The sequence below is a fragment of the Solea senegalensis genome, linkage group LG8 (genome assembly GCF_019176455.1).
Source record: "Solea senegalensis isolate Sse05_10M linkage group LG8, IFAPA_SoseM_1, whole genome shotgun sequence".
In the NCBI taxonomy this organism is placed as follows: Eukaryota; Metazoa; Chordata; class Actinopteri; order Pleuronectiformes; family Soleidae; genus Solea; species Solea senegalensis.
Genome location: NC_058028.1, coordinates 9,057,770 through 9,072,341, shown reverse-complemented (window position 1 = coordinate 9,072,341; position 14,572 = coordinate 9,057,770). Strand labels below are relative to the sequence as shown.

The 14,572-nt window shown below is 39.7% G+C and overlaps 1 protein-coding gene across 1 annotated transcript in view; it reads right to left on the bottom strand.

Annotated features, from left to right (window-relative positions):
- Window positions 1-200: 200 nt before the first annotated feature.
- Window positions 201-14,572, bottom strand: part of tyw1 (tRNA-yW synthesizing protein 1 homolog (S. cerevisiae)) — a 48,143-nt gene continuing 33,771 nt past the window's right edge. The window contains exons 15-16 of the mRNA XM_044032427.1: window positions 7,765-7,932; window positions 201-1,658 (exon numbers count right to left, since the gene is read on the bottom strand). Of these exons, the coding sequence (XP_043888362.1) occupies window positions 1,437-1,658; window positions 7,765-7,932 (390 nt within the window). The 3' untranslated portion in view covers window positions 201-1,436. The remainder of the gene's footprint in view (window positions 1,659-7,764; window positions 7,933-14,572) is intronic.

Below are 14,572 nucleotides of genomic sequence, written 5' to 3'. Positions count from 1 at the left end.
TTAGGCTGCGAGGACTAATTTTGATTCAAACCTATTTTTGTGAGGACATTTTGGGGGGTGAGGGTTATAATGAGGTTTATGCGAGAGTTAACGGTCATGATTTGGCATTTAGTTGTCATAGTTAAGGTTAAGGTAAGGGGCTAGGGAATGCATGTGTTTGTGTGGGCGTGTGTGAAGTGAACTTCAGGAAAGACGAAGCATTTTATTCTAAACGCATTTATTACAGTGATGCATCCTCATTCTCTATTAGAGAGGCACTGCAACATCAGACACCTGACAAATCACATCTAAATAAAACCTGGGTTTACATTCAAATACAAGAAATTGATTGATTTTCAAACCTGATTCACTAAAACATCAGTAAAGGCTTTTATTCTGACAGGCTGGACAGGAGGTTTAGGCCGATATTGCGGTTCGTTAAGTGAAGTTGCTCACATTTTATCCGTGGACGGTGTCTGAACGTGGATCGGAAAGGAAAAGTGTGGGTGTTCTTGAAAGCGTTTGTGCATTCACAGTTTAGATTGCTCTGCTGGGTTGTGTCTATTTTATGTTTTGAACTACAAGACTAGAAAAAAAGATGCAGTGGATTAGACCTTGTGAGATTTTTCATCCATCTCTACTTCACCAAAGGTCAAACACAAGTCAAATAAATAGATTTTTGATGTGTACACGTGTGAAACATCTCCCACTTTTCATTTAGCTACAGAAAACCTGGCAGCATGAGGCTGATCATTTCTTTAATCCTGGCTTGGAGCACCGAAACCAAGCAAAGCTAAAAATAATGGTTTGCATGTGCAACAGAGCAACAGTTGTACTTAGAGATGCTGTGAAGAGATGCTCCCAGTGGAGCTGCAGCCTCTCTCCTAATGAGTGGGTGGAAGAGTAAAAGGTGTGTGGGAAAAGAAGTGCGACTCCCACTGATAACACGAGGAGAGGAGTGAAAGAGCTGTTCCCTACATGCTGATCATGTCCTGAGCTGCTCAGCACGACTACAAGAAAACCTCAGCAATGGTGAAGCCACAGCCACGTTCAACGGTAACAGTGTACGAGTATAAAGATCAAAGCCAAAGACATTTATAATAATGACCTCATCCACAAAGAAGGCAGGGCGGTAGGATATCAAAGATCTATGGGCATATATGAAAAACAAAAAAAGGCTCTTAGAGTCAATACAAAGGGGAATGTCTAGAAAGAAAGTGTGAGGCAATTGATTCGGACAGTTTCTGTTTGATCTTTGCAGAATAAAGAACGGAGCCGCGGAAATTAAAGATCCTTACTGAAGAGAAATGAAAAGAGGGACAAAGAGTTACAGAATGTAAAAAAAAAAAAAGTCCACTTTAAGTAAACGTGAATAAAAAATATTGAATCTCATTTTTCCCTAATGGTTTTCCCCCACATTAGTCCTTGCTCTGGTTAATCCTACCTCTCCCTCTCTCTCAGCACCCTGAGATGTCTTTGGTTTTGTTGCGTCGTAGGAAGCGCGTGTCAGCGGGGTCGAAACCCTGCTCGCTGGCTCCGAACAGAGCCCAGCTGGGAGTCTGGGCTACGTAGTCCAAGGCCGAGAAGCTCCGCTGTCCCCCGCTCTCCTCGTGGGCCTGGACCAACTCCTGGAAACGCTCGTAGTCGATCCACGTCCACCACTCACCATCCACCTTGAACTGAAAGAAGCACGCGGAAGAAGAGATAAAAAAAGTCATCATCATAGAAACCAAGAAAAAACGAATATGAAGTAACAACATGAAATTTGATTGGATAAATTAGTAATAATGGGTTTTCAACTGAGTCCATCTCTTGGTTTGTTTGTTTATAAAAACTATGCAACAGATTTTCATGAAACTTTATTAAGAGATGGGGTTTTGGTTGAGGAAGAATCCATAAAGATGCAACAACATTTAACTGAATTTAAAGGTCCAGTGTGTATAAAAGCTTTAAATCATACACTTGTACAAATCTAGCCTGCCTTCTTGTGCATTGATGATTATCCAACTGTAAAAAAAAAGAGAAAGGGCCACAGAGTGCATTTCCTGTTTTGACATGGCAGCATCTTCATACAAAAGAACAACAGTGTCCTTTCTGGTTTGAAAGGACACTGTTGAAGCTTGCTGGAGCTACTTACAACTGTATCAATTCATTTTCTTCTATGAAATATCACAACCAACAAAAACCTATTTACCTGTTACCAAGGTTCATAATAAATCAGCAACAACCCTAAGTTTTGCATCTGTATCTATATCATTATCACACAATTCTACGACTTATATGCAATGACTAAATGAAGTTGCAGTAATTGTCAAGTATTTCAAATTCAAACAGACAATTTACAGATGTGGTTACAGAGCGTCTTGCTCCACATCTGCCACTTGCATTTCCTTTCCACTCCTTTTTCTTAACCAGTTGTGGGTTAACCAACTTCACCTCCTCCCTTTTCTTCATATTTTCTTTTTAATCAATCACTGCTTCTTACTCCTTCACCCAAATTACCATCCATCATAGCAAAAAAAAAAAAAAAGGGGAGGTAAATTGACAGAAGGAGAGCAAGGAGCTGAAAAATGTGAGGGAGATGTGAATGACCAGGGAGAGAGAGAGAAAGAGAGAGAGAGAGAAAGAGAGAGAAAGAGCAGCGTATTTGTGCTCAACAGTGATGGAAAAGCCTCCAACATCATTCTCCTCCTCTAATCTTCCTTGTTTTCCAAAGCAGTGCAGGAGGTGAAGGTCATGAGCTTTACTTTCCCATCACACACACCGTGTTGTCTGCAAACGTAATAAGAACGAAGCAAAGCAGCAAGCGATGCAACCTTTTCTCTGGAGTTCAACACGGCTGCAGTAAAAAGTTTGATCCTTAAATGACCTTGGACCCAGTTTCTTGATCAGATGTGACCGGATACGATAAGGCACACACTTTTCACTGGGGATGAATATTGTGCTTTTACCTCTCGGGGTCCAGCATTTAAAAAGCTCTTACAGATTCACGGCCCGACCACCTAGTGTGTACTGATGCTTTTAAAATCGTCAACCTTATACCAAACAACTGTATTTCACATGAGAGGAGGAAAGAGCAAGTATTGCTTACACAAATGACAGAAACAAAGTACTCATGAAGGAAAAGGACCAACATATATTTACCCAGTTGAAGCATAATGTGTTAAAACATAGACCTTTAGATGATCTGCCTCAGCCATTAGAGAAAAGCTACCCATTGCATTCCTAATGAATCCCAAGTAAGGGGGTGTGCTGGGAGTTAATGTTTCTGGTAATGAGAAGGGGTGATATTTGTTCAGCCATCACCTCGACAAACAATCTCAGTCTCCAGGCAACAAAGTGAAGCTGTACTGTTGTCTGTACTGATGGTGACTTTGCTGAGGATCACTGAGGAAGCCGAGGACAGACTCTTCCCCGAAACCACAGGAGGGGCTTTCATGTTGAGAGCAAATGCCAATGAGCTGTGCAGTGCTTTCACACACACACATACACATCTCTCATGCTCTCATTATGGGATAAAAGTCCAAAATGGAGGAGTTTCTATAAACAGTGTTTATTCTTTTGAATTCAGCAATGCATATCTGTGTGTGCAGTCATTACCATCCCAGTGCTGACTGCTCGGTACTCGACCCGGTACAGGTGCAAATGACTGGTTTGCATATCAGAAAAAGAAAAATATGAAACCCAAACAGTCAAAAAAAACTAACTGCTCAGTAATTTAAAAAAGACTGTATCAGACGGATATATCGGTCTCTGTAAATATTAAAATCAAACATTTATTGTTACAGAACCGGCTTCCAAAACAAACTGAATCGATGGATGTTCATCTACTTGTAATCGTGAATTAGAGGTGACTGAGGCTGCAATACCTGCCACTTAGAAAACAAAAAAAGTTGTTTAAAAAGGAAACTAAAGATCAACAAAATATAACAAATTCAACCAAAGTAGAAGAATGTACTGTATATTCTCTCCTGCGTACAGTCAGAATCAGGAGATTAGCCTGAGGACACACATTGATTGACAGCCATGAGCTGCCACCCCCAGTCCTCCCCCTCCTCGACTCTGGCCTTCACTGATTAGTTAGGAGGTCAAACTGTTGAAGGGCACAACTCTGCTCTGCTGCCACGGGCGACAAACATTTAGAAACCATATTAATGTTCACGTCGTGTGCAGTCACACTGAATGTCTACTTTACATGGTGCATTACATTCTATGGTGTACTAGTTTAGGTGTGTTATCGTCAGCTAAAACAATCATGGCAAATGTGTTCCAGGTTTCCAGGGTAAAACAAACTCAGCACAGCTTATATCAGGCTCATCTGTTAGTTTATCTGTTCTATTCGGACAGAAAATGTGGTCAGTACTGCACTCTTTGTCAAGTAGATGAGTCACAAAAGAAATATTTATTGTTAGTAACAGTACAGTAAACATGTTTTTCAGTAAGATCAGAGAGGTTTGCGTCTTAATTGCGTAACTCCGAAGGCATGAAAAAAAGAGCAAGTGTGGTTAGGGATGAAGAGAAGAAAGGGGAGAGATGAAAGAGAGAAAAACGTGGTAGAGAGGGATTAGAAGTAAAGACGCAGGGACAGAGAGGGAGTTGACAATCCATGCAAGGATTGCCGAGATTGAAAAGAAGCTAATGATGATGTGGCAGTGCAGGGAGGATCTATCGCACACACACACACACACACACACACACACAAACGCTGATAACTTTGGAGGGTTACATCAAACAGTAACATCATCAATCTGGAACTAAGATCTGAGGCGTGTGAAGAATCCACGCACACACGGCTGATGTGCTTTTCCTGTGATGTGTTTCAAACATGCCGTTGCTGCTGTGCAAGTTAACTTTAAAGGCTGGAGGACTTTACACTCTGACTCGTCTTCCTGCTAAAAGTGCGCAGCCCCAAAATGATGATGCTTAAGACGCGGAACAGAACAACATCACAGGAACCTAAAAATGCTTTCTGTTGCCAAACTCTGCTGGATTATTGATGACCGCCCAAAGACAGCAGCACGCTGGCACACGCATCTGTTAATATTTACAAAGGGAGGCACTCATCTGGAAGGGAAGAGATTTCATATTAATCTCATTTTCACTTTTTCAGCTCAGTTTCATGTCTTTGTATATATCTGCGTTGTAACAGTGACACAACAACGTTTCTGTTTCATCTTAATGCATGAACTCATAACGGTGCCTGAATACAGTAGAGATCTTCTTCCAAATGAGTCAGTATGCAGATGCATTCCTGTTTTGATAAGTGTACATCAATTGTCTTTTGACTATAGAGAGAATAAATGCTGGCATGGTATGCTTTAAACTTCAACTGCACCTGAAAAACAAAGCTTTTCAAGCCTTAAAAAAATGAGTGTGTGAATGACTAAGTGAGTGCCCAGTGTTGTTTATTCTTCTCATGGCGACTGTTTTAGTGGTTAGTTATGAGGCAGATAGATCCTGCCTCAGAGCATCAAGTGCTGATACTGCAATCTGTGTTACTGAGCACAGGGAGTAGAACGTGTATGTGTGTGTGTGAATGTATATTAAGAAACACTGACAGTTGTGGGCGAGAAGGTGCAAATAAATTGGTCTACGGTGTCTACAGCAGTCACACAAATGGCTACATTTATATTTGTGGAGGTGCGAGAATGATGATCCGGATGATGATGAAGAGAATGGGGTGGGAGTGGAAATCAATTTGATGAAATATTAGCATGTCCAGGAAAAGGAATACACAGGGATTATGTAAACAAGTGGCTTTTAAAGACTTTTTTTCCCCCTCAGGAGACAGTGTCTGTAGAGATTGTGTGAAACCATGTGTGTGTGAGAGCACATGTGTGAGAGTGTATTGACAGGGATGACAATATTTGAGTTAATACAAGTGCCCGTGTGTCAGTTTAATCTATATAAACCAGAACTGCATTTTACAGGGAACTCTGTATAACCAGTCATACAAGCTCATGCCATCATGCTCATGATGCCAATGCATGGAGTGTCATTGATTTTACAGGTATTCAGTCAAATATGGTCATGGCCTCAAGTTAAAATCCATGGCTACAAATAGATGTATAAATTTTCACCTTAACCCTTTAACACCTAAGTCTTGAAATGTCCATCTGGACTTTTTTTGCTTCAACCCTTTTTTTAACCATGAAAGGGCCAGAAAATGTCTGGTGAGTAAGTGTTTTTGTCCATTTTTCCCCAATAATTTTCAGTATCTGGCAGTTAATTACAATTTACTGTAGTTGTACACAAACACCAGATCTTGTAAGTTTTTGTCTCAATGTTCAAAAACAGGTCAATGGAAACTTATGTACAGGCATTTTTCCCAACTCTCTCCTCTCTGGAGATGAAGATGCTGATTTACAGGCTTCCTGCAACAGCGTGAGTGAAAATACTGCAATAACCACACATTGGCTTTGACTTACAACTCTAACTACCATTTCACTGTGTAGCAGAAAACATGTCTAATAAATGATCAGCAGTGTGAAATAAGTTTGTCTGGAGATATATAATGTCAAAAGAAGAAAATATTTGCAGATGTGTCATACAGTTAACCTTGTAAAAAAAAAGTGAATCATACACTACACACGATAAATTCTGAACCTTGGCTCATCCCGCCAAACCATTGTGGTCCCTTCTCTTTTTATCTCAGAAAACGGAAGTTTTTTGCACCGTCCTCCAGCTGCTATGTGTTTAATCTCCTAAATCAACCTTGGTCTCTGCGGATACAGTCCACTCTAAAAATGTGAGGTGACTGAATAATAACTTCCTGAACCTCCTCTATAAAAACTCTAAGAGGGATTAGTTTGGGTGGTTAGATTAATACTGGTACCTCTTGAAGCCCAACATTTGTGCACAACTGTGTGTGCTCTATTCTGTCAATGACAGCCAAGACGGCAGTTAATCAATTAGGTTAATTCATTTGCTAATTGCTTTAGCACAACCTACCACTGACTGAGGCTTCAGGGGTCAGTGAGCCTCTGCCAGCGTAAACCACTCTGATGACTGACATGAGAAGTGATTTGTAAATAATACAACAGGACAAAATCAAACAAACTATTAAAAGTCAAGTTGCCTGCAGTGAGTAAATGATGCAGAGTGGATCATCAGGTACACTACTCATTATTATGTGTGAAGGCGTCCTAATGCAGTATCCACTGTCTAATGACCGTGTGTGTGTGTGTGTGTGTGTGTGTGTGTGTGTGTGTGTGTGTGTGTGTGTGTGTGTGTACACTACATTACACTGTGAAACTGATATTTTGAATTCATTCATGTTGTTTAAATAGATGCTGAGGAATAATGCGACCATTAACATTAGTCCTGAAAATGTGACTCCCTCTACGGTCATTAACAGCAAATTTTCTTTTCAATTTCTTGAATAAATAAACCAACTTTAATGATTATTTTCACTACAAATAATAATATAAATAATAAATCATATAATTATTTTCCCACATTGACTCATTTTGTCTACAGAATGAAAGAAAGTAAGGGAAAATGCTTTTCTTTTAATCACCATTTCAAAGAGGACAGCATCAAAATGCTCATTGGATGCACATTTTGTTATTCACACAGGGCAGATTTGTGCCTTTGTTTCACTTTTGGGAAACAAACAAAAAGTTTTGTAATTTAATAAACAGGTTTTCAAGAAATACTCCACAAAGGACTAGTGTCCAGTACATTTATGTCTACATTCAACATAGTGAAGTGTGCATGTGCTGGAACCATCAAACCAGCATTTGTCATCATTATGTCTCACGGTAAATGCTGCAGAGCTCTTACCTTTGTGTGTGCGATGAGCAAACAGTTCGAGTGCTCATGCTCACAGGCGATCTCATACTGAGGCAACATGTCTGCGAGCTGCTGGACGAAGGCGACCACCTCCTGGTGCCAGGGGACGTTAGCCATGGTCAGACTGCTGGCGGAGCTTTCCCCACAGTACGTCACCCCCTGGAAAAAAAACATTGACACAATTAACACAATTAACTGAGGAGTTACCCTGCAAGAACAACACAACACTCTTCTAAGTGCATGTACAAATGCATTACTGCATATCTTTGTTTCCCTGACTCTTGCACTGAATGTTTGGGGCCAATAATGAGTATGAATGAATATACAGATATGTAAATGTCTTAAAAGAAACACTTGAAGATTTGTTATATTCTGTCACAGTCATTTAAATGTTAATTATCAGTGTTGAACGTAGTAAGTAGTTTTTATTTGTAGACACAAGTTTTGAGGCCTGGCAACACAAAGGCCTTGATTGCTTGATGGCATTGGACAAAAAATAATTGGTAGGTGGCTAGGAGTCATTTTGCTTACTCCAATAAAGGCATGTGCAAAAAAACTAATCACAAGCTAACAATCAGCCCAACATGTCAGTCATTCAGCAAATTTCCAGGCAGCCGAGTCAAGCTACAAACCTAGCTCAAATAAGTCTCTGGACCACTGTCCTTGTGACTGATACAAAGGCACTGGGGGATCAATTCATTAAACTAAGTGTGTGTCAGCCTCTGTCACACCAGTGGCCAAAACATCCCCGTTCAGCTTATGTGGATTAGCACACGGCTACTTGTTAGTATGCTGAGCGCCTTTCCGAGTCTTCCTACCGGCCATAAACTTAAAAATGTCCAATTCTTTAAGCCGATAGATCATAAAATTGGTTATCATTTCAATAAATGTGCTGGCCTGACTTTCACCATGGTTTTGTATCTGGTGTTTCTATCAGTTGCGGGTATTAGCTGGGGTGGGAACTGTGGCATATGAGCAGAGCATACAGCTCCAGTCAGCTTGAGTCTGAATTGCATTATCTGTTATTCTGCCTTGGAGAAATTTAATTTAGCACAATTTCAGTCCAACTAACATGTTAACAATACAGTCATATAATCATTTGACCGTCTTTTCGGCAAACTGTCACCAGACTTGATTCGTAATTCTAACAACGATTCAGTATCGATGATAAAAAAAAAGGCTTTATACGCTGCAACGTCTCATTATCGCCAGTAAACTTTTGAGCCGACATCATTTCCCATTTGACTGTGTTGAGAGGAATGAAGGAGGAAGTGAAACACCATCTGGCCTTGGCCACAAAAATCAATCAGAGTAGCAGACTGAACACTGGGTGTTTTCTGATCAATAGAGGCCAATCTGTGCTGTGGTTTCAAGTGATGAGGAGGGAGAGAACAACAGCCCCCTGTGGCAGAAACAATCTATTGATAAGTAGGGCTGAGGACAGGAAGGTATTACACATTTTTATACAAGCAATGCCAAATTAATGGAGTCTCATAAAAAGGGGTTAAATTCTACTTCTTTATCACTGTAAACAAATCATTTACTTCTATTCTATATTGTTAAAAAACAGATTACGTTGTTTACTTTGAGGATGTGAAAAAGCCCCTAAGGATGCAAGAGAAATATTAGAACTCGTGCAAACAATCACTTGGACTCGGTCAGCTATGGTCAGTTCTGAGCTCTATCCTGAGACGATGAATCACTAGCCTATTTCCAAACATACAAAAAGGAACATTCAAACCTCTTTGTCTTGCACATACTGAGTTTGCTTTCTTTTTCCAGTCGGCTTTGATATTACCAGACTGCCATCCCATTTATCCAAATCTGTCCAACCCCACAGCCATGGGGCATCTCCGACTCTGGTTGAGAACCACAGCCATTACTTCAGTAATTTAAACACATATGTCTTTGAGGGCTGCTTGCGAACTCACCACACACAGAAAACTAATGCAGCTCTTTACTCTTTGGGGGCTGAGTTTGGAGAGCAACAATGGGTGTAGCTGGGGGTAAAACAGGGTGGGATGGCTGGCAGGATTTATGAGTGTGATCAGACTTGCCTGGAGGCCCACTGAATAAAGATCAACTATCCAGGCCCATGTATAAATCATCGGGACTGGGTGAGGCGAGAGCAGAAAGAGAGAATGATTGCACTGTATCATCAATGGACTTATGACAAAGTGAGGGACACAGAGGTAAAGTGTTGAAACTCTAATGGTTTAAATGATCTTTGTGTATTGAATTTAATGGCAAGCACAGTACAAAAAGCTACGTGCCTCTGTCCACTTCCTTCCTGGGCGGTAACAGAGGCAGGTATATGCTATTGATGCTGCACTTGGATGATAAATAACACATTGGACAACAACTGGACAGCGGACGGTCAACTGCACAAGCAGAATGTGTTGCACCACATGAGATGATGGACTAATAATTAATGGGTCAATAGCAAAGGTGGTGCTGCTGCTGGTGACAGCAGACACTTAAGAAAACATTTTCACAGATCCACACTTTGTCTTGATCAAATGCTGGGACAGCACTCATTTGTTTACAGTGTAAATAGAGATAAGTGATAAATGGATGTAGAGATCAGGGGCGGCAACATAAGCATATGCAGGTGCTCCATACACAGCGAGAGTGAAGCCACTTCACAACATTTGGTTTGGTGTCAGATTTGCCATCTCTCTGATGACCATCCCCGTGTGAGAGGCAGACGAGCTCATGCAGTAATTAAGCGTGTGGAAATAATGTGAATCATGTACTTTGGCCTTCACAGTCACAAGAGATCAAACCAATTAAACACCTGTGGGAGTGTTAGATGAAGCGCTCAACCACCCTTATCAAAAAACAGCGCAGGGTATAGTCCTCAGGGAGAGAAGTGTTTTCACATCCAGTGGTTACAGAGACTTGGGTAATCTACACCAGGAAGTGGTGAGTCTCTTGTACTGGTAGTTGACAGAAGCCCAACACACATTATTATTTACTGCCCATCATTTACGACTGGGTTATTATATCACTAATCACCCTGGTAAGCTATTTTCTCCTTAGTCCCCTGAGATTAACTATAAACCAAACATGAAATAAGGAAACTGTGCATGTGCCAATTTAGACTTTTTTGCTTAAATTACTTCAATGACAATGGCTTTTATACTTGTTTTGCAGGTCTGACTATGAATATTTCAACATTATAAAGTAAAAAAAAAACAAGAAAGTTACTATTTAGGCCAATTTGAGAACTTGCTCTGTCACGCTGTCACTACTCCAGCCCGGGTCAATTACTGGGCTCATCGGTAGCTCATTCAATGCTCTGCAGCCAGAGAGAGAGCGAGGAAGAGGTGACAAAGAAATAAGAAGAGATGAGAAAATATTGCAGACAATTTGAGAAAGTTCACCCTGACACTGATCATTTACCCAAACCGCAGAAATTGGACATTGAATTTAGGTGATTTTAATGTGATTTTCACAGTTTGAAAAAAAAAACCTGGATAATGGGCACCTGTCAGGCCACAGGTGGCAGTGGGTGTAAAAAAATGAAAAGCCACAGTCACCATTGACGCACACAGACTGTATTATATGTTCATACATCAATTTATAACGGCGAGAACGGTTAAAGGTCTGCATTTATGCTACTAGGCTACTGTACCTGGTCTGAAGACACGGTTGTTTGTACATTACTCACTTACTTACTGACTACTCATTTATTAAAAAGCAAATCATTTACTATTTCACAAACCCATAGGTGACATACTTAAACAATAATCAAGATATTCCCTTCACACTGATGAAGAGCAAAAACAGGAAAGTAAGAAATCTTAAAATTGGAAAAGATCGAACCAGACAATATTCAAAAGAGGACTGCGACTAATTAATTAATCTTTTGATTATCTTCCAGATAAGATAATTGGCTTTATGGTCCATAAAATGTCAGAAAATGTACATTTCTTAGACATATATATATATTTATATAGATATACAGTATATACACAGTATATTAAAAAAACAGAAAATACTTTTAAACACTCAAATTGATTATCAAAATAGTTAATAGAAACTGTTTTTAAACATGACAATTGACAAGAGTGCACAATGAGATTCTAAGGTAAACGTCTGCAATTGATAAGTTTCACTTCTGCTCTCATCTCTTTGGTCATGCACCTGTTGTTTTTATCAATCAAAGTGTATCTTAATTAAGTGTACATCTCGTTCCTGTGTTGTGAACACAGCCGCATTTGATGGCAGCTCTGATTTCCTGTCCACTCCACTGTTCCCTGCTGTCTTGTTAGCGTTACATTCGCTCCGATATAATGAAATGTCATGTAGTGATGGATCAATACACACTCCTATGAAAAAAACCTTAATAGAGAATCCGGGGCAAGTCTCAGGGGACGACTTAGATTCAGTAGTGAGTGTTTTCACCCATTAACGGCACATAAAAAAGCATCAAGCTTGAGGCAAAAAATAAAATAAAAAACACATGTAAGTCAGTAAAAGTGTAGCGTAAAGGCAGAGGAGTTAGAGTCTGGGATTATTTCACTGTCACACACAAATGGATAAATTCATTTTAGCACAGATGGCAAAAAAAAATAAAAAATTGGTTTGACATTTATGAGACATGACAGACTTGAGTGCAAGAGCAGATTTGAAGACAAAGAACAGTAACAAAGTCAGAGGGAAGTAAAAAGGAGATGAGCTGAGCTTTGATGCTTCAGTACACAACAGTGTAGACACAGACTGGGTGCCAAAAATTTTAAAATATATGGTAAAGGAATTAAGGTATCTTCTCTCAACGTATGGGCTGCAACAAATTATCTGATTACTAAATAATCGTCAACTATTTTGATCATCACTTTGGGTGTTTTTCTTTTGATAATTAAAACAAAGAAATCATTTAAACTGAATAATTTTGGTTTGATGGCAAATTAAGACATTTGAGGACATCATCATTTTCCAGGATCAAGAAACAGTGATCTACATTTTTTTCAAAATGTTCTGACATTTTAGGAGCCAAACATGTACTCTGTTTATCAAAAAAATAATTGACGTATTAATCAATTATGAAAATACTGAGATTTCTAGAATCTGTACCGTCTGTCACAAATCCATCTGACAAAAGTTTTCCATATTTGAACGACACAGCTTCCTTGAGTGTCAATACCCAACTGGGCAGGGAAGACAAACTGTAACTTTGGTAACAATTTCACTTGCATTGACTGCATCAAACTTGGGTCTGGTTTAACATGTGTCATGTTAATGCTGGGTTTGTTTGGTATTCTCAAATTTTTTCCTTGATCTGCTAAAATACAACTGTGCAAATATTCCAAAAATGCTTAAAATCAGTAACCAGTTACTGAACACGAATTGTCTGACTCTACATTGTATATCAGTGCATGTATATACAGTAATTGTCAATAAAATAATGCTCTCTATAAGAATGAGATTTTTGTCATAACCCCACTATCACATTTTGTTTGGTCATCTAAATGTCAAATCACTGCAATGTTGTCAAGAAACAGAATGTTGTTTATGTTGTTTATGTTGTGTTGTGTTGGCCGGTCAAACGGAACTGGGTCCTATTGTGCTCAGTTGAGGTGACAGATGTCCTGTCACCAGGAGTCTGACATTTGATTGATTATTACTAAAAAAGGAAACATTGGCCCAAACAAAGCGGGATTTATGCTTCTAGCAAGAATGTAAAAACAATGATTTCTATGACGCAAGCAAAGGGGAAAAAAAGACAAAACGTGTTCCTTGTACTGTGCAGGTGGTCCAAGTCCAACTCTATCAAAATGTGTTCACATTAGGGTTTTTCTCCAGCTGAGTTGGAGATTTGTGTGTTTTAGCAAACACGCAAATCAAAATTCAGTCCCTGGAAGAGAATCTCAGTGTCAAAAATTGTGTTGTTTTTTATCAGTATGAACAGTGAGCTCCTGTGCACACTATCATCACTGCTCTCTCTGCCTTTCCGTGTTCAGTGCTGCAGTGTTGGCCAAGTAAAAACCTGCAGGTAGTTCTACAGTGTGAACAGTTAAATCAATAAACTGCCCAGGGCAACAACTTCATTACTTCCAGTCACTGCCCGTCTTGAATGTACCTGCACACTTTTAACAAAGTTAGGTCATGAGCAGTTTCTGGTTTGTGTGTGTGTGTGTGTGTGTGTGCGTGTGCGTGTGTGTGCGTGTGCTCTTATTTCTGCACCCTCAGCACCATGATGCAGCACCAGGGGAAAAGAACAAAAAAAGAGAAGCGGAGGCACGGACATGTTGAACAAGTTGCCGTCAGAATGACAACATCATGCATTTAGACAGAAAAACATTTTACAGTCTTTGTAACTTCTGACTGACATAAATAAGATAATGATACATTATTACAAACAGGAATGACTGGAAAGATGCAGCCCCCCTCATTTTGGCACTTTAACGTAAATCAGTATGACTGTGTGCTGGCATGCTAGACATTATCTTCTAGTTTCTAACTAGAAGATAATACAGGTGATTTTCACCATTCCTGGTTATCCTGATGATGGATATTCACCACAACCAAGTTACTGCAAGTGCTTTTATAAAGACACACAAACTAATATCACCCCATCCCTAGTGGGCAAAAAAAGCTAAGATTGCTATCATTTCACATCTTAACCAAAATGAATATAAAATCTAATCCTTTGTAAATGTGGACTGTTATTTTTCTTATATTGTTCACCAGTGAGGTAACATTGACTGCCGTGATCAGCCTCCTCATCTCTGCCATTACATATTGTTACAGTGTCCTTGAGTAAAGCACTGGGCCACCAAATGCTTCTGGCTGA